The sequence below is a fragment of the Bufo gargarizans genome, chromosome 4, assembly GCF_014858855.1.
Source record: "Bufo gargarizans isolate SCDJY-AF-19 chromosome 4, ASM1485885v1, whole genome shotgun sequence".
In the NCBI taxonomy this organism is placed as follows: Eukaryota; Metazoa; Chordata; class Amphibia; order Anura; family Bufonidae; genus Bufo; species Bufo gargarizans.
In genome coordinates, this window is record NC_058083.1 from 337,858,505 (window position 1) to 337,883,490 (window position 24,986).

General features: G+C 42.1%; 1 protein-coding gene across 1 annotated transcript in view; it reads left to right on the plus strand.

The window, feature by feature from the left end:
- UST (uronyl 2-sulfotransferase) overlaps positions 1-24,986 on the plus strand; it is a 398,475-nt gene that overhangs the window by 346,548 nt on the left and 26,941 nt on the right. Inside the window, 1 exon segment of the mRNA XM_044291484.1 lies at positions 11,950-12,047. Coding sequence (XP_044147419.1) covers positions 11,950-12,047 — 98 coding nt within the window.

Below are 24,986 nucleotides of genomic sequence, written 5' to 3' on the forward strand. Positions count from 1 at the left end.
CCTATACATGATTGTAATAGTACCTTTGTCTTTTTCTTTACACTTGCAGAAGCTGGAAAAAAACTACATTTAACCACTTCACAAACGGGCCATTTCCCCCTTCCTCACAGAGCCTAATCTGACATGTCACATTATGTGGTAATAACTTTGGAACACTTTTACTTATCCAAACCATTCTGAGATTGTTTTCTTATGACACATTGTTCTTCATGACGGTGGTAAATTTGAGTTGATATATTTCACCTTTATTTTTAAAATAATCAAACATTTACCAAAAATTTTGAAAAATGTGCAATTTTTAAAATTTGTTTTTCTGCTTTTAAAACAGAAAGTGATACCTCATAAAATATTTATTACTTAACATTCCCCATATGTCTACTTTATGTTGGCATCATTTTGGAAATGTAATTTTATTTTTTTAGGACATTAGAAAGCTTAAAATATTAGAAGCAATTTCCAAAACCCACTTTTTAAGGAACAGTTCAGGTCTGAAGTCACTTTGTGGGGCTTACATAGTGGATACCACCCAAAAAATGACCCCTTCATAGAAACGACATCCCTCAAGTTACTCGAAACTGATTTTACTAAATTTGCTAACCCTTTAGGTGTTCCACAAGAATTAAAGGAAAATGGAGATGACATTTCTAAATTTCACTGGCAGATTTTCCATTTTAATTCATTTTTTTTCTTTAGCACATTGAGGGTTAAAAACTCACTATTTATTACCTTGGTTCTGCGGTTTACAGAAACACGCCACGTGGTCGTAAACTGATGTAAGGGCACACGGCAGGATGCAGAAGAAAAGGAGCGCCGTATGGTTTTTAGAAGGCATATTTACCTGAACTGGTATTTTGATACCATGTCCCAGTTGAAGCCCTCCTGATGCACCCTTACAGTAGAAACTCCCAAAAAGTAACCCCATTTTGGAAACTAGGTGATAAGGTGCCAGTTTTATTGGTTGTATTTTTGGGTGCATATGATTTTTTGATCATTCATTATAACTCTTTATGGGGCAAGGTGACCAAAAAATTGGTTATTTTAGCACAGTTTTTATTTATTTATTTTTACAGCATTCACCTAAGGGGTTAGGTCATGTGACAGTTTTATAGAGAAGATCGTTACGGACGTGGTTATACCCAATATGTAGTGACCCCATTTTGGAAACTAGGGGATAATGTGCCAGTTTTATTGGTACTATTTTGGGGTACATATAATTTTTTTATTGCTCTATATTAAGTTTTTGGGGGAGGCAAGGTAACAAAAAATGGCATTGTTTTTATTTTTTACAACATTCATCTGACAGGGTAGATCATGTGCTATTTTTATAGACCAAGTAGTTACGGACGCAATGATATCAAATATGTCTACTTTCTTTGTTTGTTTTTCTTTTAAAAAAAAATTTTTTTTGGTCTCCATTTTCAGATTTTATTTTTATTTGTCTGCAGATTGTCTTGTGCATGGACTCGTTTTTTGCAGGAAGAGTTGACTTTTTTTATTAGTATCATTTTTGGGTATATGGGACTTTTTGATCTTTCATTATTTCAATTTATGGGGCAAGGTGACCAAAAAATAGTTTTTTTTAGCACAGTTTTTATTTATTTTTACAGCATTCACCTGAGGGTTAGGTCATGTGACATTTTTATAGAGCTGATCGTTACGGACATGGCAATACCTAATATATATACTTCTTATTTAAGTTTTACAGAATAATAGCCTTTTTGAAACCAAAAAATATATCTCCATAGTTTAAGAGCCATAGCTTTTTTATTTTTTGACCAATTGTCTTAGTTAGGATCTAATTTTTTGCAGGATGAGGTGACGGTTTCATTGCTACTATTTTGGGGGGCATACGCCTTTTTGATCGCTTGTTGTTGCACTTTTTTTGGGAACTGTTTTTATTTTATTTATTTTAAGGTGTTTTTTTACGGATACAGCTATACCTAATTTGTCTACTTTTTTTATTTATTTCACTTTGAAGCAGTTTTGAAGAAAAAAAAACATATTATAGTGTCACCATTGTCTGAAAGTCAAATTTTTTATTATTTTTTTTGACTGATTGCCTTAGGTAGGGTCTCATTTTTTGTGGGATGAGGTGACCGTTTGATTGGTGTTGCCATTTTTGTGATGTAAGGTGACAAATCTTATTTTTTTTTTTTTTTTTTTTTTACAGTTTATTTTTGTTTTGTTTTTTCCAGTTTTTTTTTATTTTATGGTGTTTATCAGGCAAGTTGGATAATGTGATATATTTATTGAGCCAGTGGTTACGGACATGGCAATACCAAATATGTCTATTTTATTTATTTAAACCTTTTTTTTATTTTTATTTTATTTTACACTTTGCTTCCCCCTCTGGGGGATATTTGCCTTCACTTTCCCCCTTCCTCCGCGATTGATTTCTCCTGACATAGTAGCCCCAGTTGCAGGGGAAATACAGCCCCCAGAGAGGCTGTACAGCAGTATATACAGTGCTGTACAGCCTGAGTGCAGGGCTGATTGAGGTCTGTGGAAGACCTAACAGCTCCTGCACTCTACTAACCCCGGCAGTCACATGACCACTGGGCCGGGACAGGAAGCACATAGTGCTTCCTGATCTGTATACACAGCGCTTGCTGAGCGCTTTGTATGCAGTGATTTAGAAGGCAGGGACACCAATGAACTGTCCCTGCCTTCTATCTGGGCTGGCCTGTCACTGACTGCCTATGCCCGCCCTTCTATTCCCTTGCGTCATCCTTCAGTCCGGCCAAGAACCTGCGCACTACCTCGCTGGGCCAGGGCATGCACTCTGCGATGCACATTGTGGGCACGGCATCTCTTTACTGCGCATGCGACGGATAATGGCACGGAACCTTCGGCAAGTGGGCTTTCGCCGGCGCATGCGCAGTAGTTAAAGCGTTGCTGTGTCCACAGTCTAAAGCTCCCTCCCTGAGCATGTATCCATGTCAGCGAGGTTGACAAAGAAATAAGAACAACAACAAACAGCAGGTACAGATACATTTTATTGAATAACTCAGTGGCTATACTAAATATTTCATTATATACAATTACAAAAATATTCATATCTCGGTGCGGTTTGAAAACTGCAGAATATTTTTTGTGGGGCAACCCTTTTAAAACCACCTTTCACTATGTTAAGAAGGCTTAAACTGTTGTCTCACTTCAGCAAGTGGCATTTATCACGTAGAAAAAGTTAATACAAGGCACTTACTAATGTATTGTTATTATCCGTATTGCTTCCCTTACTGGCTGGATTCATTTTTTCAGCACATTATATACTGCCCGTTTCCATGGTTGCGACCTCCCTGCAGTACGGCAGTGGTGGCCGTGCTTGCACACTTTACGAAAAAGTGCTTTTCCCTATAGTGTGCAAGCACGACCACCGCTAATGGATTACAGGGTGGTTGTAACCATGGAAATGAGCAGTGTATAATGTGATGGAAAAATGAATCCAGCAAAGGAAGCAATATGGACAATCACAATACATTAGTAAGTGCCTTGTATTACATTTCTTTACATGATAAATGCTATTTGCTGAAGTGACACAACCCCTTTAATATAGTTTTAATTCAGTCCAGTGTTCTGAGGATATTATTGAAACTAATACTGTTAAAGGAGCTACCTCTAAGCTATATCGGCCATTGACCAGGTGGGATGGTACTCCAGTCTGTGTCCTTCCCTTAAGTGGAAGTTGGACAAAGATGGTGCTTCTATTTCTGATGAGGAATGGTTGAAGATATAGGTAAGTTATCTCTTAATGTTTATCGAATATGGATCAAAGAATGACTCGGTGTAGAATTATGCATAGGCTCTGACTAACCCCCAACAAGTTGAAGATAATGAAATTAAGGGATAAAGATAATTGTCCTAAATGTAATTAGGAAGGGGCAGACTGGATACACCTTGTCTGGTTAAGCCCAAAGTTGTAAGGTATTGGCATCAAATTCTGGAGTTTGTACAAGTCAAGCTTGAAATAAGAATCCCAGTTGATTTACTACATTGCATTTTAGGTGATATCACAGGAAAGATTAACATAAGGCTACTTTCACACTAGCGTTTTAGTTTTCCGGTTTTGAGATCAGTCATAAGGGCTCAATACTGGGAAAAAAAAGCTTCAGTTTTGTCCCCATTCATTGTCAGTGGAGACAGAACTGAATGCTCCAAAATGCATTCCGTTCTGTTTAGTTGCATTCCCATACCGGAGAGCAAACCTCAACATGTTGTAGTTTGCTTTCCATCCTGGGATGCAGAGCAAGACGGATCCGGCGTGACCCCAATGCAAGTCAGTGGGGACGGATCCGTTTTCTCTGCCACAATAGAAAACTGATCCGTCCTTTATTGACTTTCAATGGAGTTCATGACGGATCCGTCTTGGGAATGTTAAAGATAATATAACCGGATCCGTTCATAACGGATGCAGATGGTTGTATTATCAGTAACGGAAGCGTTTTGGCTGAACCCTGCCAGATACAGTAAAAAGGCTAGTGTAAAAGAAGCCTTACATAGTAACATAGTTTATAAGGCTGAAAAAGACATCTCTCCATCCAGTTCAGCCTGTTATCCTGCAAGTTGATCCAGAGGAAGGCAAAAAAAAACTGAGGTAGAAGACAATTTTCCTCATTTTGGAGCCGGGGAGGAGTTTTTCCCTCTAATCAGACAATTAGAATAACTCCCTGGATCAACAACCCCTCTCTAGTAGCTATAGCCTGTAATATTATTACGCTCCAGAAATACATCCAGGCCCCTCTTGAACTCACAATAACCATCTCCTCAGGCAGAGAGTTCCATAGTCTCACTGCTCTTACCGTAAAGAATCCTCTTCTATGTTTGTGTACAATCCTTCTTTTCGCCAGACGCAGAGGATATCCCCAGGACTGTGACGATGGGACAAATAGATAATGGGAGAGATCTCTGTACTGACCCCTGATATATTTGTGCATAGTACGTCTTTTTTCTAAGGCTACTTTCACACTGGCGTTTCTGGGTCCGCTTGTGAGATCCGTTTCGGGGCTCTCACAAGCGGCCCAAAATGAATCAGTTCAGCCCCAATGCATTCCGAATGGATAAGGATCTGTTCAGAATGCATCAGTTTAGCTGCGTTTGGTCTCCAATCTGACTTACAATGTAAGTTAATGGGGACGGATCCGTTTTCACTGACACAACTGTTGACTTTCAATGCAGGTCAAGACAGATCCGTTTTGACTTCGACTTTATTTTTTAAAGAATAATGCAAACGGATCCGTTCTGAACGGATACAAGTGTTTGTATTATCGGTGCGGATCCATCTGTGCAGATACAAGACAAATCCTCACCGAACGCAGGTGTGAAAGTAGCCTAAAGTGAATAACCCTAATTTTGATAATCTTTCAGGGTACTGTAGTCCACCCATTTCAGGTATTACTTTAGTTGCCTTCCTCTGAACCCTCTCCAGCTCTGCTATGTCTGCCTTGTTCACAGGAGCACAGAACTGTACACAGTACTCAATGTGTGGGCTGACTAGTGATTTGTAAAGTGGCAGGACTATGTTCTCATCATGGGCATCTATGCCCCTTTTGATGCAATCCATTATCTTATTGGCCTTGGCAGCAGCTGCCTGACACTGTTTTCTACAGCTTAGTTTGCGGTTCACCAACACTCCTAGGTCCTTTTCCATGTCATTGTTACTCAGTGTTTTACCATTTAGTATGTACGGGTGACTTGCATTATTACTTCCCATGTGCATAACCTTACATTTGTTAGTGTAAACCTCATCTGCCACTTCTCTGCCCAAGCCTCCAATCTATCCAGATCCCTCTGTAGCAGTATACTGTCTTCTTCCGTGTTAAATACTTTGCACAGTTTAGTGCCATCTGCAAAAATTTATATTTTACTGTGCAAGCCTTCTACAAGATCATTAATAAATATATTGAAGAGAATAGGGTCCAGTACTGACCCCTGAGATACTCCACTAGTGACAGTGACCCAATCTGAGTGTGTACCATTAATAACCACCCTCTGTTTTCTATCACTGAGCCAGTTAATTACCCACATACAGATATTTTCTCCCAGTCCAAGCATTCTCATTTTATATAATAACCTTTTATGTTGTACAGTGTCAAATGCTTTGGAAAAGTCCAGATATATGACATCCATTGATTCGCCGCGGTCTAGTCTAGAACTTACCTCCTCATTGAAACTGATTAAATTAGTTTGACATGACCGATCCCTCATGAAACCATGCGTATATGGTGTTATTTGCTTATTCTCATTGAGGTGTACTCCAAAATAGCATCTTCAGACAGTTTACCCTCAACAGATGTTAAACTTACTGGCCTATAGCTTCCGGGCTCTGGTTTTGGACCCTTTTTGAATATTGGCTCAACATTTGCTATGCGCCAATCCATTCCCTGTCATTTATGGAGTCCTTTAAATATCAGATATAAGGGTCTGGCTATGACATTACCAGCCAACACAAGCGAAGCTACATTTTGGCCGCAGCTCACCTGGTCCTGGTACCATATGCAGCAGCTGGCTTCTCCTCTGTGTGGTCCTGGTATCTTCTCTCTGCTTCAGACAATCCGTCCAGGCCCTGACGCAGCAAAGCAGTCCCAAACCATGATGTCCCCACCACCATACTTCACAGTTAGGATGAGGTTTTGATGTTTGTGTGCTGTGCCTCTTTTTCTGCACACATAGTGTTGTGTGTTTCTTCCAAACAACTCAACTTTGGTTTTGTCTGTCCACAGAATATTTTGCCAGTACTGCTGTGGAACATCCAGGTGCTCTTGTGCAAACTGTAAACGTGCAGCAATGTTTTTTTGGGATAGCAGTGTCTTTCACTGTGGTATCCTCCCATGAAATCAATTCTTGTTTAGTGTTTTACGTATCGTAGATTCGTTAACATGGATGTTGGCATATGCCAGAGACTTTTGTAAGTCTTTAGCTGACACTCTAGGATTCTTCTTCACCTCATTGAGCAGTCTGTGCTGTGCTCTTGCAGTCATCTTTACAGGACGTCCACTCCTAGGGAGAGTAGCAGCAGTACTGAACTTTCTCCATTTATAGACAATTTGTCTTACCATGGACTGATGAACAGCAAGGCTTTTGGAGATACTTTTATAACCCTTTCCAGCTTTATGCAAGTCAACAATTCTTAATTGTAGGTCTTCTGAGAGCCCTTTTGTGCGATACATTATTCAAATCAGGTAATGCTTCTTGTGAAAAGCAAACCCAGAACTGGTGTGTTTTTTTTATAGGGCAGGGCAGCTGTAACCAACATCTCCAATCTCATCTCATTGATTAGACCCCAGTTGGCTGACACCTCACTCCAATTAGCTCTTTGAGATGTAATTAGTCTAGGGGTTCACATACTTTTTCCACCTGCGCTGTGAATGTTTACATGGTGTGTTCAATAGAAACATGAAAGAGAAGAGAACGACCCCAGAAGTCCCCCAGCCTATATAGCAAGGGCAATGCCCGTATAATAAATAAATATAGGGGGACACCCGAAAGAAAATAACTCGGTACAAGCTCCGAGCATAACGGCAGAAAACAGAAGAAAAGAGCTTAGAGTACCAATGATTAGAAAAATATATACACTTATATTAAATTCATGATAAAAAACACACATATAGTGAATGCCAAGGACAGGGTAAGGGAGCAGGGGAAAAGAAAACGAGCGCCACCCTGGACGGACACACTGGTCACAACATATAATAGTCTATCAATAAAGTTACTGCAGATATGGGAAAAAACAGATAATGTATGGTACAATGACCAACCCATAGGTGCAGACCTGATAAGTAATTAATAGGATACAATAGAAACATGGTAACATTTAATTCTTTGCGTGTTATTAGTTTAAGCCGACTGTGATTGTCTATTGTTGTGATGAAGATCAGATCACATTTTATGACCAATTTGTGCAGAAATCCATATCATTCCAAAGGGTTCACATACTTTTTCTTGCAATTGTATATTCTAAGAATGAAAAAAAAAAATTCTGACAAATTATTAAAATTCTGATTATACTTACTGTACCTGTGGAATTCCTTACTGTTAATTTGCTGCCGTTGCTTGTGTACCCCATTTGATTTACACTCCTGAGTGATCACATAAATAAAGTGGCCATTCATGGGCCTGTTGTGACATAACAATCTAGTCACATACAGTAAGTACAGCATGCTGTGACCCGCTGAACATCTTGTCCCTGTGAACAATGTACCATCATGTGCATTTGTAAACAACAATGCAGAAGACGAAGAATAATGAAGAATGCTAAAGGGAAATATTTAACGAGATGTTTATTATTTTTACACCCATTTATTCTCTTCACTGAGTTTTGTGAGGGATTTTGTTTGTGGGCCAATCTTTAGTTTTTATTGATGCCATTTTAGGATACATGCAACTTTTTGATCCTTTTTTTCTTATTACATTTTTTTGAGGGAGACAAGGTGACCAAAAAGAATTCTGGCATTGGATTGCATTTTATAGAGTTTATAGGGAATCTGTCACCGCATACATCCGTAGTAAACCAAGTGACTTTAAGATGTGCGCTTGCTTACTGATTCAAACTCAATTTGCCGCATCTCGATCAGTGGCCCCATTCCTGAGAAATTGATGCTTTTATTATATACATCTAAAGCTCTGCTCCCAAGGACATCTGCATGCAGTTTGTATGTTTTCCGGATGTCCTCCAGGTTTTCTGGTTCCTGCTACAAGACATACTGATGGGGAACTAAGTTTGTGAGCTCTTCCAAGGACAACAAGTAATATATATATATATGTCTGTAAAGCACTGCAGCACATAGAAGCACTATATAAGTAAGTAAAATAAATATTGTAGATGCGCCAATGACGTTGCTCTACATCGGCAAGAGACGAGGTCGGTATCAAGTCTTGCTGATGCCGACATCCATTTCTTTTGGGTGTGGAGAGACGTCATTGGCACATGTGCAGTACAGACTTCTTCTGCACAGCAAGCACAGGCCTGTACTGCGTATGTGCCCATGTCTGAGCCAAGAATACACTCAAAACTGAGGAGAGAAGGAGCCAACAGCCAAATAGAACAGAGCTTTAGGTGTAGCAATAATGCTCTCCTTGCACCAAGCAGGTAATTTGCATATAATAAAAGCATAATTTTCTCTGGAATGGGGGCACTGATTAGATGAAGTAAACTACAGTATGTTTGAATCAGTAGGCAAGCGCACATCTGAAAAGTTATTTAGATTACTGAGGTATGTTTTGAAATTCCCTTTAAATATCTGGATAATTTTATGGATGCGGCAATGCCATTTATGGTTTGCTTGCTTGCATGAGAAATGGGGGGTTGAATAATTACATATTTGTCCACTAATAGAAAAAGGAGGGATCAGCAATCCATCCACTCTGCCCATGACCACCAAACAGTCTGGATAATATAAAGTCCAGATGTTGAAGGTGTTTGGGCACTTTAAAGGGTTTGTGCAGGAATTGGGAGAGGAGGTTTTGGCAACCTGTGACCAAAACGTTAGTAGGTTTCCCGTAGAAATTCTGCAGGTTTCATTCTGTACTTAAATGGGAGAGATCCATATCAAAATGGGTCTTAAGGCTATATTCACATCTCCATCCCTGGCTCAGTAAAAAATGTTGTACATAATAGTACAGCAGAGGCATTGTCCCCCAAGAGACAGACCCCAGGAGTACGAGACTGATCGCCCAAGATGAGGGGACCAAAATGCAGTTACATGTCTCCAAAAGTGAGCAATTGGAGGACCCATCCAAAGCATGTGCTTAAAATCTGCTTTTAGGCACTGACACCTGGGACAAGCCGTGGATACGACCCTGTCCCTCCTAAACAGACGGACTGGAGTTAGAAAAGACTGAATTATCTACAGCTGTGTTATTCTATTATTTATTGTGGGTAAGAACTGCAGATGTGATTTAAATTAATAAATGTCATCGTCTACAAGAGTTGGAATCCATGCCTTCCATTTATCTATTATTTTCTTAGAGGAAGCGGTTCTTTTTTTTCAAAATGAGATGAGTATATGAGTTAAACCAGGTCTGGGATCTGAGGACACCTATTAAGGGTACATTCACACGACCGTGTGTAATCCTTTCCATTTTGCAGTCTGCAAATAACGGAATCATGTGTCCGCATTTTGCGTCAAAATGATTGCCGTTTGTGTCCCGTATGTCCCGCAAAAAATAGAAGAAGAAAAAAAGATAGAAAAAAAAAAGAATTATTAAGGCCTTCAAAAATAGGTAAATGGATCCACAAAAAAACAGATGACATACAGAAACCATTCCGTATGTCATCCGCAATTTGCGTATCCATTGACTTGAATGGGGCTGCGGACCGATCTGTGTGGACATTAGTAGGACAAGCTTCATATTTTTGCGGACTAGAAATGCGGAAACACGGATGCGGACAACATACTGAACGTTGTCCGCACATTTTATTCGCCCATAGAAATGAATGGATCCGCATCCATACCGCAAAATGCGGATCGGATGCGGATAAAATTATGCGGTCATGTGAATGTATACTAAGGGAAATGTATTGGGTCCTGGGGGAGGGGGGATCGAGTAGACAACATATGCCTCAGCTGCAAGCACCTGTAAAGTTGCTAGTGTCAGTGAAAAATGTTCTTGTACTTCCAAGTAGGAGAGTATGGTGTTGTAATCCCAGCCTCTTTCCAGCGACCTTTGACTTCTAATGTACCCAATTGGGGAAAACATAAGTTGTCCCATAGGAGCATCTCGGCCATCACCTTGGTGAAACCTGCTATTTTTTTTTGTCTCATTCCAAACCTGGACCGCCAATCAGTGTAGTGGAAGATGAGTGAGGCCGCCACAAGCTGCCCCATCCAATATAGGCCAAAATATAGGTAATTGCAGGTAAGAACACATGGGATTCTTTGAAGGAGGTCTCACTAACATCCACCCATGAGCACAGCTATTTCAACTGTCCAACGAGGTAGTAGAGATGGTAATCTGGAAGTGACATTCCTGCCCTATCCCTAGGCCGGGTCAGGGATTCAAAACTTAGTTTGAAGCAAGAGTTGTCCCACACAAAGGAAATGGTTAGAGAATTTTGTTGAAATATTCTTTTGGGAATCAGAATTTCAAAATGTTGAAATGTATATAGGCATTTAGGCAGTCTAATCAATTTGACCAAGTTTATAGCTACAGATAAAGGTAACGTCATCCATGTCCTAAACTTCACAGACAAAAGCCATCAGTGGGACAACATTGCGTTAAATATTCTGAGTATGGGATCAAGTGATCACAACCCCTAAATATTTTAAGTCTGAAACAATCTTGAGACCAGATTTATGGAAACAGCTCCCCCCCCCCCCCACATCTCAAGGGTATATAAACAGATTTGTCCCAACATACCTGTAGTCCCAAATAGTCACCAAAATTATTAATAATATTGATGCCATGAGAAAGGGAAGTTCCAGGGTTAGAAAGAAAGAGGACCATTTTGTCAGCATATAGGGTGACACTATCCTCATGGCAGGCATGAGTGATTCCCAAATACCGATGGTCCTGATGAAGATGGATAGTGCGGGCCTTAATGGTCACAAGTGGGGACAGCTCTGCCTTGTGCCTCTAAATAAAGGGAACCTGGGAGACAGCTCACCATTGATGAGTAATTGACTATATGAGGAATACTGTGCTATTTTGTTCCATTAAAATGCTGGGTTACCCGGCAGAAACTTTACCGACCCCATTATAGTCAATGAGGTCTGTCAGATGCTGTTTGTTTCTGTCACTAGATGGAAATGACGTTTCCATTATTATCATAGTTCTGCTCCTATGATAATATAATTAAAAACTGGTTGTGTGAACAGAACCTAATTCTGATATTCATTTGTTTTATACAAATTTAGATATGAACAACTATATACGTTTACTATAAAAAAGTATTCTGATGCGACTAGATAATTTTTTTCATTTTTAACGGTCCTACTATTCTTTTCTTTTTAGGATATCAATGAATGTATTCTGGAAAATTATGCAGAGTGTTCTAATCCAAGATTATTTTACATTATACCATATTTTTGTGGACAGCATCCCAAATGCAGGTAATTATTGTCCAGGGTTTATTTGGTTTATTTAGAGATATGTAATTGTTGTCTGGGAGTGGTTTTTAAAGCGGTATTGGGGCTCATGCACACAAACTTATTTTCTTTCCGTATCAGTTTTATTTTTTTGCGGAACCATTCATTTCAATGGGTCCGCAAAAAAGACGGAAGTTACCCTGTGTGCATTCCGTTTCCGTATGTCCTTATTTCCGTTCCGCAAAATAATAGAACATTTCCTATTATTGTCCGCATTGCAGACAAGGATAGTACTGTTCTATTAGGGGCCAGCTATTCCGTTCTGCAAAATACGGAATGAACACGGATGTCATCCGTATTTTTTTGTGTATCTGTTTTTTTGCGGACCGCAAAATACATACAGTTGTGTGCAAGAAGCCTTAGGAAATAAATAGCAGTTAGTGGCACCTTTTCCTAAAATAAGTCTGTCCTCAAAATCAGTTTTAAAGTGGGCACAGTGTCTGGTAAGTTTCTCCACATGTTATAATCATACCTTTTATGTGATAGAATCACTGCCGCAATCTTGTGAAAAATGCTTTAATGTCATATGCTAATTAGCTGTACTTGCACAGAGGGTGGGCCTAAGCTATTCAGTACACCATAGTTCTGCCACTTTCCTTTTCCAACGCCTCCTGCTTGATTGACAGGGCCAGGCTTCTGCAGTGTCATTGCGACTGGTCCTCGCAGTCAAACAGAAGAGCCCTTACTTACAAGATAACAAAGCTGCTAAACTTTTGGCTCACAGACTCAAAAAGAGAGCTATCATATCCAAGATTTCATTCTTTAACAGTTTATCCTCAGGAGCTAATATATATGATCCACATAAGATGGCGAATTAGTTTAAGTCCTTTTATTCATCTTTGTATAAGCTAGAGGCCCCTCACCACATCCTAGCCACTCTGCTATAAATAGCTACAAAGGGTCCCTAAACCTACCTGCTCTATCAGAGTATCACTTAGAATCTTTATTTAAACCTCTGACTTTGGTAGAAATCTCATCAGCAATCAGGTTTCTGCCACCGAACAAGGCACTGGGTCGACAGGTTTCCTAATACATATTATAGGCAATTTCATTACATCTTGGCTCCACATTCATTAAATACCTTGCAGCAAGCTATGGATAACAAATTCCTTATAGGAATGTTTGAGGCAATCATTGTAACTCTCCCCAAGCCTGGCAAGTCCCCAGATGTCCCCCATTTACCTACTAAATTTGGACATTAAGATTTACACCAAAATTGCCACCCGTCTAGCAGTTATGATCCCACATTTTGATTACCCCTGACCAAACAGACTTTGTAAGGGGCTGTAAAGATACTGTAGAGAGGAGGAGACTGCTAGCAGTGTTGTTGACCTTGTAAACTGGTTGTTTGCTTCGTCTTGCACATGGGATTTGGTGGGGGTTTTTTACAGGCCATCGAAGCATTATATTCAAGGGAGTGGTGGGAGGGCAACACCAGCAAACGCTGGGTATATGTAGACTCAACTTTTATTTTCCCTGCTACTTTAAAGTATTATTTAACAACTTCTAGCCATCTGTCATCCCCTACCAGTCAATACTCTTTCCTCATAAATGCTGCTATTCAAAACTGGAAGAGATTCCATTGGCTAAACTGCCTTTCTCCTACTCCCATCCTTGACATATTACCTTATTTCTTGGTCTCCTTATTCCTGACTTGGATTTGGGCCCATGGAGGGCTCTAGGCATTCATAAGGTATCACAACTTATGATGAATACATTACTTTCAATATTTGCATCATACCTTCAAAATCTCTCATAAAGACTTTTATAAATACTTAAGGATTAGACATCTAGTCCAGTCAGATCTACCCAGGACAGCAAATACTAACTCATGATTGCTAGAACTTTGGTCCATACCTTCAGCTAGGGATCTTCACCTCTGGCCTATTTGTCATGATAGGGAACCAGGAGACCTTCTGGATCATCGGAAGTTGAGGCTAGACTCAACATACAGTGTCTCAGACTTGGATCCAACCAATTAACATGGCCATTTCTCTGTTAAAACACCTGTACTGGTTCTCATAGCTCCTCTTTACAGTACAGTGCGGTACTACATCTTCTGTACTGCCCTTTTTACTAGGATGAGGTCCACCTTTGAATGTCAGGTGAGCACAGCTCCATTTTATTTTTCTAGTACACTGTGTACTATAAAGGACCTTGAAGAAGCTGCTGTCCTCATCATAGAAAGTTATTTACCGCTTACAACATCTGTTACTGACTGTTATATGTAAGGACTTGCTTTACGTGCCTTAATTATCTGCTTATTCTCTATTCACTTATTTTGGGATGACATTTTGGTATTTGGAACCAATAACTAGTTTTCCATAGTTTTATGGTCTCTAAGTACACTGACCAAAACTCTAAATGGAACATTTTCAGTTGTGATCCCATTTTGCATGAGCTGAACTAAAAGATCTGAAACATTTTCTACATACACAAATGACCCATTACTCTCAAATATTGCTCACAAATCTGTCTAAATCTGTGTTAGTGAGCACTTCTCCTTTGCCGAGATAATCCATCCCACCTTACAGGTGTGGCATATCAAGGTGCTGATTAGACAGCATGAATATTGCATAGGTGTGCTTTTGACTTCCCACAATAAAAGTCTACCCTGGGACTTCCAGTTCCGGCACTAGGATACAGGACGTGGAGTGAGTTAGCTCCGGACACCCATCCTCCTAGATTCACCTGCTCTCCGGATATAACAGCTTTAAGGTGACCCAGAAAGTACTCCTGAGTCCCTTATACAATAGTGGACCTCGGTCCATGGGTCGGTATTTGTTATGGAGCGGCAGACGGCAAATTAAGAGCGGCGCAACTCTGAACACGCTAAAGAGGATGAAGTGATCGAAGTGGCACAACTCATCAGCGAGAGTCAGGTGGCTAAATTGGACTACAAAACATTGGCCGTAGAAGTGGCTAAATACCTGGCCCCAGACATCAAGGAGACTTTCTCGAATACCCTTTCGCAGTCTCTCCATGAATTACATGATGCGGTGGCGAGACATGACGCCAGCATAGAGGAGTTGGAGCACAGGGTGGCAAATATGGAGGAAGATTTGAGCAGGTCCAACTGTGATTTTCAAGATCTCGGGGACGCAGGCAGGGTGTGTACGCAGGCGCGATCTAACCACGGCGGGGCGCAGGCGCAGAAGATTACACACGAACGATGCCAGGAGGATTCGATTGCCCATGCGCAGGATCGTGACCTGGAGAGTTGTAGCCGCCGCCCAGCGAAGTGAATATTGATGAGCTGGGCGGGGCTTCAGAATGGCAGTTGGGAGCGGCTGGCTGGGCGCATTTTCAGATGAAACGCCGCCCCTTGGGCAGATTGGAGACCGGACAAGCAGGTTATAAAACTTTATATTTCCGTATTTATAAGGTGGGCAGGGGGGATACTTACATGATTCTAATACACTTTATATGACCTGTACTGTGATATATATAACTCAATATGCTAATTGGGCCTGTCAGTGTCCCTTTAAGCCGCCAGCACTAAAGAAATCTGCGAAATTGAACTGCCGCAAGCTCTTCACTTAGAAGAGAGGCATCAGTTGGAAAGAGTTCATCGTATTGGCTCTGCTGTAGATGCACAGAAGCAAAAAGGTGTGGAAATCTGTACAATTGACAGCCACTCGTGAAATACGATGAACTCTTTCCAACTGATGCCTCCCTTCTAAGTGAAGAGCTTGCGGCAGTTCAATTTCGCAGATTTCTTTAGTGCTGGCGGCTTAATGCTTTCTGGGAGACCCACAATGTGCAGGTTATTCCGCCTGGACCTATTTTCCAGGTCTTCAAGGCGATCTCTTAGGATAATGTTCTGTTTGTACAGATCTTGAAAATCACAGTTGGACCTGCTCAAATCTTCCTCCATATTTGCCACCCTGTGCTCCAACTCTTCTATGCTGGCGTCATGTCTCGCCACCGCATCATGTAATTCATGGAGAGACTGCGAAAGGGTATTCGAGAAAGTCTCCTTGATGTTTGGGGCCAGGTATTTAGCCACTTCTACGGCCAATGTTTTGTAGTCCAATTTAGCCACCTGACAGCCACCTGAAATCTGTACTTGGAGACAACATGCCGAAACCCCGTCAAGTAATCATGAAATTTCTTGACTACTGTGACAAGGAGTCGATCTTGCGCTCCTTTAGGGCTCACAAAGGACCTCTAAAATTAAGGGACCACACTGTTCTAATTTTTGCTGACTACTCAGCTTTAGTAGCTAAGAAAAGGCGTGAATATAGCAGTGTTCGGAACTCTACAAAAAACAAGTACAATTTCAGCTACTATACCCGGCGATCCTGAGGTTAACCAGCTTGGAAGGCTTGGTTAAAACTTACCATGACCCTGAATCAGCAGAAGAACTTCTCCGATCGGATGGCAGCCCCAGAAGCCGCGAATGGACGAATGGATCATCATAACATTGAAAGTCCCTCAGAGGTACTTCCAGTAGCCCCGAGTGGAGACATTCGCCACCCGCCGGTAGAGCTAGAAGAGACTGGGAACTTGTCCCGGCGGATAAATGCAAGCCACGTTCTGGGAGAAAGGGCTCCAGATCGAGATGAACTCTTCTCGTTAATAGGCTATTAATGGGACATGCTGATTGCAGCCTGATATCCTTTGTGTAGTATCGGTGATAGACCTTGGAAAGTGCCTTTTGAGCAGACGTGGGGGGGGGGGGAAACGCTGAGGTTTTATCTTCATATATGCACATGTGTTTTGTTTCACGTGTTTTGTGGTTGCAACATATCGTTTTAAAATAAGGGGGGGATGTCTAGTTTTGCAGTCTAGAAAAAAGGAAGTCATGCAGAAATATAAATGGGAAGACGCATTGCTATCGATGAAGGAGAGGAGGAAGATGATTTACCTGCAGTATAACGTTGGGATGGGAGGGAGGGAAACTGTTTTTCATGTTAAGTTTTTTTTTAAAGGATAATGAGGATAATGTCGAGAAACTCATTTATTAGGATATATGAGGATCGTTAGCTGGAATGTAAAGGGTTTACGCTCCCCGCAAAAAAGGTGGATATTCTTACGTCAGGTGAGCGAAGCTGGCCCCCCTTCAATCAGCACAAACAAAAACTCCAGTGTGTTTCTTTAGTGCTACGTTTGTGCTGTTTTGTGCCGCAAAAATTAACATTTGTGCTGCTTTTATTTTAAAGATAATAGCAACTGTTTGTTTCAACATGATGACATCACCAGCCCCCCTACAACAGCAAAAAGACATGAAACTTGCTGGATGGTTAGTGCTACGTTTGTGCTGGTTTGTGCCTTTTAAATCTCCATTCTACCTCCTTTCGTTTTCGAGTTATTAACCATTTTTTGAAAGGTCACAAAAGGTCACCCAGCCCCCCATCACAGCCAAAAGACACAAAACTGGCCCAGTTGGTTTGTGCTGCTTTTATTTGTAGATGATGCCATATTAGATGCCATATAAGATGATGCCATATTAGATTGCCAAAGCACTAGCATTGGAATATATGGGAAAATCGCATATTTCCTATGGAGCTCTATTACAGGCTATGGCTTCATAGGAAATACTAAGCAGCAGCCTGGGTTTCATTCATAGAGACCCAGGCAGCTGCAGGTAGGCTTCTGCTCCCCTATTGGCCAGACGGGGGAGTCAGAGCGCAAACCAAAAGAGAAAATATTAACATTATTATGCTATTAAAACATTATGGATATTGCAAAAGTCCTGACTAGCCAGATGTGTTTGATTACTTTTGTTGTGTTTATTAGTACCCCTAACACCCTGGTGGAGGCAGTTATTCCTTGCTATACTCCACACTCAGCTTAGATTGTCTTTTGCTAATGCTCCTCCTCTTTCCTCGGCTCTGTAAGCACTGCACACAGCACCCTGGTGGGTGGAAGGCAGTAATACAGCTTAAGTAACTGATATTTTGACTGCTACCTAAGAGAATACAGGGTAAATCAAGGTAATTGAAGTTTAACCCTCTTTTGCTTTTGTTGTTTCTCAGTGATGCAACCATGTTAATAAAATGTGTTCTGGTTTTGTGTTAGTCAGAATTGAAAGTCCGTGTAGCAACATACAGAAATCCAGGGGTGGACATACCGCCTGTGCAGCCGGTTCAGCTGCACAGGGGCCCTCCAGCTCAGCTGTTTTTGCGTCCAGACAGCTGATTGTAATGGTGAAGCAGGGCCGCTTCACCGTTCATTACTTCATCCAGCATGTGGAAGGGGCCCCCTGGCAACCTGTGTCTCACTATCTAACTTTAGTCTGTATCTAGGATGCGCTGCCTCCTGGTGTGGACACTAGGGCAGCATCATGAGGAGTTTTAAATGAGCTCAGCTAGGCCTGTGCTTGAGCCACTTCACTGTGTCGGTAGGTAGCTCTGCCTCCCATCTAGCCAGCAATTAGGAGGAAGCAAGTGATGACTGGAGTCTGCCTGTGTGCCCACTGTCCCAGCCTGATGCTGAACTTGACTTGGTATGTTATTTTTTTATCCCACCCATCACCCCTGTCCTCTGGCCCTCCTGTGACTGTCCATTAGGACGCATTCACACAACCATGCTGTGTTTTGCAGTCCTCGAATCGCGGATCCGCAAAACACGGATGCCGCCCATGTGCCTTCCACAATTTGTAGAACAGAACTGGCGGCCAATTATAAAAAATGCTTATTTTAGGACATGCTCTATATTTTTGCAGGGCTATGGAATGGAACAGTGGTTGCGACCAGCACACTGTGTGCTGTCTGCATCTAACGCGGCCCCATTGAAATGAATGGGTTTGCACCCATTCCGCCAAATTGCAGAATGGATGCGTAACCACTCATTCAGTCATGTGAATGAACCCTTACCCTCACACTGTGAGTCTACATTCACAAGATCTAATGTATTTTGTGGTCCGCAGATCAGAAAGATATATTTTTGCAGACCCATTGACTGAAGTGGGTCTGCAGTCCGCATTTTATAGAGAAGCATAGGACATGTCACATTTTCCATCTTGTGTAGAATGGACATATAGATGCAGAAAGCACATAGAAGTCGTGCCTCCCGCATCCATATATCCCACAGAGGATAGAACATTTCACATGTCCTATAATGGTCCGCAACGTGCAGGGATTACAGTTACCAGCCTTGGAACCTATTTACTGTGACTGGCCTATTCACTCAAAAGAGAACTGTAATTGCAAATTCCAGCCTGGACCCCGCTGCAAGAAGCCATGAAGGCATCCCCACTAAACCCCCACCCACCCACTATATGCAGCGGAGCATTAGCCTGCTGGGAGCTGTGGTCCCAGGAGGCAATGTCATGGCCTCAGTGATTCCTGGGCTGGGCCCTCTTCTACCTTTCCAGGCCCCTGGGGATATAACAATGAAATCATGCTGGGACTTTTAGTTCAACTACAACCAGCATACCTTCAATGTCCCTGTACACCCCTGCACATCAACCAGGGAACTACAAGTCCCATCTTGCCCTCATTGTCCTTGTACACCCCCACATATAAATCACCCAGGGAACTACAAGTTCCAGCATGCAACCCCCCTGTAGTAGTTTACTGGGTGATATGTGAGAGTTGTACAGGACAGTGAGTGTATGCTGGGATTTGTAGTCCCCTGTATGATAGAAGACTGTTTTAATTAATTCCTCATGAAAATACTAGTAATACAATAGCATTATAGTACAGTAATTTTGAAGGTCAACTATATTCTTCTATAATGACATTGTATTACTTGTACTTTCATGAGGACAGTAATTAAAACTGCCTTTTATCATTCAGGGAACTACAAGTCCCAGCTGAACTGCCGACTTGTAGTTTTCTAGTAATGCAATGCCATTATAGAAAGTGGAAAAGAATATATATCAGTTCCAAATTTAGCCATGTTCTATTCCATATTCTATAATGGTCCTCTTGTTCTCCCAGCTGAAGGAAACTCAAGCAGGATAAGAAAAAAAGAAAAAACGTAGGGGACAGCAGCTGGGAACATGCAGACGAGTCTCACTGTAAAATATCAGGACGGCTGCTGCTGGGTCCTCGCGGACATGTCCTCTACCGGCCAGCCTCCTTCACTGCTGGCGACCGTTTCGACCCCCTTCTGCTCTTTTGTCTACCATTTGCGCTCGGAGAAGCCGCTCCATCGTGCCCCCCGATTGTTACTCCACTGTCGTGGTCGGGCCCGTTTTTCTTTCCTGGCCCCCCCCCCCCCCCAAGTGCCCTAATGGCAGAACGCAAGGGCCCATTCACGCCGGCGAATGCTACGACCATGGTAGTTCCGCCACTGGGTCTCAGCATATATTGGGCAATAGACTGCTATATACTGAGTTTCGGGTCACCAGAGGACCTTAGTTTATGTTTTCCTATGACCCTGAAGAGAACTATGGGCAAAACACATTGGCCCATGGTTCCCCTTTAAGTATACGCTTGAAGCACTTGTAGCTTTTACTTATACATGCGGTACAAGGTAGGGGTGAAAATATTAAAATGTAATATCGCCAAAACCAAACTGGCACAAATATTTTTTAAGACATAAAGGTCGCACAAAGGAATGGTACATTCATTCACAAATTTAAAACCATGGGTTGCAAAGTGGGCAGGGGTTGAGGTGACATGATCTAAAATATAATGCACAATATCTCTAAAACTAATCCCAAGTTGCTCTACTGTGCATGCACTGGTTGGGATTTTCTTTTTACAGAATATGATGTCTAGGGAGGCCTCTAAAGTTGAGGGAACTAAGACCGGGTGAATGCAGAGCTGTACCCCTCCCCCTTTTTATACTTTGCATGCTAGGAGGTGGCTAGGGGCCCCCGGAAAGCTGGTGGCTGCTTTCCGGGGGCCTGTCATGGCACTGTATTGATCCTCTCAACTTTGAGGATGCTGGAGGCCTCCCTGGATATTATATTTCATCAGAATCTCCAAACTGCTGTACTGCACATGCGCAGATTGCAGCTGACTAAAACGTTCAATGTGTTGGCTAATTTGACAGAGAACCGGCACAAATGAAACACAATGGATTTTTAATTTAATAGATGCATCCAAGCAAAGTCACATAATTTTATATTCATATTGTTTTACAGATGCCCAGGGTACCAAAGTATTCCAGGGAAGAGACTGTTAGAATCATTGCAGAGAGAAAATTAGAAATTGTTAAAGACGGCAAAATTTCTATGCCATCAGCCAAGGTGTGGGAGGAACTAAGTAAATATCTGAAAGGTGATATATCCTCCAAGGCTCTTTACACATTAGTTAAATTAAATAGATATAATTTGTACCAGAAGCTTGGCTTGGAATGTGTGCAGACAAAACAGGCCCCTGACCAGAAATTATTAGATGAAACTGATGAGAGCACCTCTAACTCTGAGCACAACAGTGAGCTACCCGAGGATAGAGAAAAATGTGATGTAGTCCTGTCTCCTGAGAAGTGGAAACAAGTTTTTCCTGAGCCTGTAACTTACCGTTGCAAGGACAGCAAGTATTTCAAAGGCCGGAACTATGAGGTCCTTAGACGTGGTGCATGGACTCATGTAATCAATGAAGCCATCTGGTTTTCCCAAAAATATCCATGTACATGGGTCTTTAAGAGGGCAAAGGTGTTCCCATCAGGAGAAAACTACATAACAATTCATGGATCATGCCAGGGGCGTCGCTAGGTTAAAACATTCGGGGCCTGGGCCCCGGATGTTTTGTCCCATGCCCCGAATGTCCTGCCTGCCTGCTAGATACAACTGTATTGCCGTACACAGAACGGCAAATACAATTGAATCTTACACTGGGAAGAGGCGAAGGACCTTTGGTGACATCACAGGTCATGTGATCAGCAAAACAGGCTGTGATAGGATGACCTGGATGATGTCACCATCATGTGACCAGTGCAGGATTGGACCGGAGTCAAGAGGAGAAGGAGCCTAATGGTGATGTCTGTACAGGAGAGGTAAGTGAAGGGAGAGGCAGAGCAATGCTGGGAGTTGTAGTTATTTAACTGGGATGTATGTTAGGGCTGAAGGGAGGGATGTTATTGACATGGAACTGTGTGCTTGAGGTGGCTGGGGGAGGGAGTGATGTTATTTACATGGGACTGTATGTTGAAAGTGGATGGTGGGGGGAATGATGTTTATGTACATGGGACTTAATGTTTAGGGGCCAGTGTTTCCCAACCAGTGTGCCTCCAGCTGTTGCAAAACCTTTGGCTGTGCGGGCATGCTGGGAGTTGTAGTTTTGCAACAGCTGTAGGCACACTGGTTGGGAAACACTGGTTTAGGCTACGTTCACACTTGCGTTTGGTGATCCGCTTGTGAGATCCGTTTCAGGTCTCTCACAAGCATTCCCAAATGCATCAGTTTAACCCCAATGCATTCTGAATGGATGCGGATCCATTCAGAATGCATTCGTTCGGCTCCGTGCGGTCCCCCGTTCCATTTTGGAGGCGGACCCCAAAATGCTGCAAGCAGCGTTTTTTGTGTCCGCATGGCCTTGCGGAGCCAAACGCATCCGTCCTGACTTATAATGTAAGTCAATAGGGACGGATCCCTTTGCATTGACACAAAATGGTGCAATTGTAAACGGATCCGTCCCCCATTGACTTTTAATGTAAGTCAGGGCGGATCCGTATTGGGACTTAGAAATTAAAATCTAATACAAACGAATCGGTCCTGAACGGATGCATTCGTTTGTATTATATCGGTGCGGATCCGTCCTGTACAAGTACATGACAGATCCGCACGAACGCAAGTGTGAAAGTAGCCTTAGGGGATGATGTTTACATGGGATTGTGCGTTGGAGGCGGCTGGGGTGGAGGTGATGTTATTTACATGGGACTGTATGGTGGAGGGAGGATTATAACGGCAGGGGGCACTGCAAATCCAGGGGACATTATAGGCGGTCTTATTACTACTGGGGGCTCTATAGGAGGCTCTTATAGATCCGCCTTATTTCTACTAAGCGCACTATGGGGGCCTTATTACTACTGTGGGGTCTGTAGGGAGCTTTATTACCACTGGGGGAACAATAGGGGGCCTTATTTCTACTAGGGACTCTGTGAGGGTATTATTAATATGGGAGGGCATTGTTGAGGAGCATTATCATGGTTGGGGCAGTGTTACTAATAAAGGCATTCTAGAAGGGAATTACTATTGGTGGGACTAGGAGGAGTACAATTACTATGGGGGGCAGTAATGTTTCTTTAGGATAGTATTTGGGGGTATGGGGGGGGGGGGGTTGAGGTTTTGGCACAGCAAGGAGCAGGATAACACTGTGGGGACTCCAGTTGGGGGATGATGATAGAAAGTGGGGAAGCTAAGATGTCTGTGTGTCACACTCTGCAGAGACGAGGCGGCTGAGAGAAGTTGTCCAGACCGAGTGGAGAAGATGACGACAGAGAGGAGATGTCACCTGGAGGCCCTGAATGTGACAGGTAGTCCGGGGGGGGGGGGGGTACATATTTATTGGGGCTTGTGCCCCGGATCTTTTGAGACCCTAGCAACGCCCCTGGATCATGCAAAGAATGTAAGGCAGGACTCTTTGTTCACTGTGGCAAAAAAAACTAACAATGATGAACCATTAACATTGAACTGCAAAATATATAACAAATGTGAACATCTTAACTCTGGAAAATCAAAAAGAATGCTGTCAAGGGATCTGTATGTTCAAATTTCCAGTGAATTTTGTGAGGGCAAGAAGGATCCAAATATATGGCGTGCATCTGAAGCTCTACGGCTTATGGATGTAGGGGACCAGGCCATTTACATAATTTGTCAATTTTGAGAAATGTTAAACAAGAACAAAGAAATCGTGAAGTTTTTGACAAAGACCCACTTATATCTGTCCTTCACATGAAATATTCATCGCCCTATTACGGCAGTGTGCATGACATTGGACTTGACAAATTTTTTGTTCATTATTGGTCAACATCACAAATGTATGTGTACAGAACACAGTCTAAACAGCATTCCAGTGTTGTTGCCTTTGATGCCACAGGTTCCCTTGTCAAAAAACTGAAACATCCACAAGGTGTGTCTGGACACATTTTTTTGTATGAAGGCGTACTGATACCTGGAAGTATGGAGGAATCCATGAAGGTCCCAATAGTTCAAATGCTGTCTGAAAAGCATGACATAAATGCAATTTCATATTGGCTAACGGAATGGAAACGTGTAGGTGCTCCTCTGCCAAAAGAAACAGTATGTGATTTTTCACTGGCTTTACTTGGTGCCATTGTGAGAGCTTTTACACCATTCCCAGACCTTGTGACGTACATAAACCATTGCTTTGGAGTGTTGATGCAAGAGGAATCTTCCAAACTGCCTCCTTGCTTTGTTCGAGTTGATGTTGCACATTGCATCAAGCTAGTCACCAGGTGGGAATGTCTGAGAAAAAAAGGCAGAAGAGTCAAAGAATTTTACATAAGGGCTGTAGCACAACTCATCACATCGGTATCCCTTGCTGATGCCAAAGATCTCATCAAGGCCATTTTTGTAGTTGCTTTAAGTGAAGCCGAAGGCTGTGATGAAATGGGAAAGCCACTAATGTCAGAATCATGCGAAATCTTCCTGAAAAAAAGAATCGCTGAAGGATGTGTCAATTTGCCCGCTGAAGAGTCTGAAGATGAAACTGACATCCTAAAACCAAAAGAAAATCTTGATGCATGCTCAACAGAATTAAAGCAATGGGTAGTCCACTTGTGTAATGAATGCAAGTTGTTAGCTGCTGACAATGGTGATAGAGACAACTTACATTTTTTACCTGAAATTGTTCCTCATATCACATGGCTTTGTTGTTACCTGCCACTCTGGACAGGAATATTGGTTCCATTCTTCAAAACTTTTAATGTCACAGCAAGTTCTGCTAGTGTTGAAGCGGAGTTTAAGAACTTGAAGCACTCTGTTCTGAAACATGAAACCTTGCCAATGCGAGTCGACAAGTTTCTTATCCATCACTTATC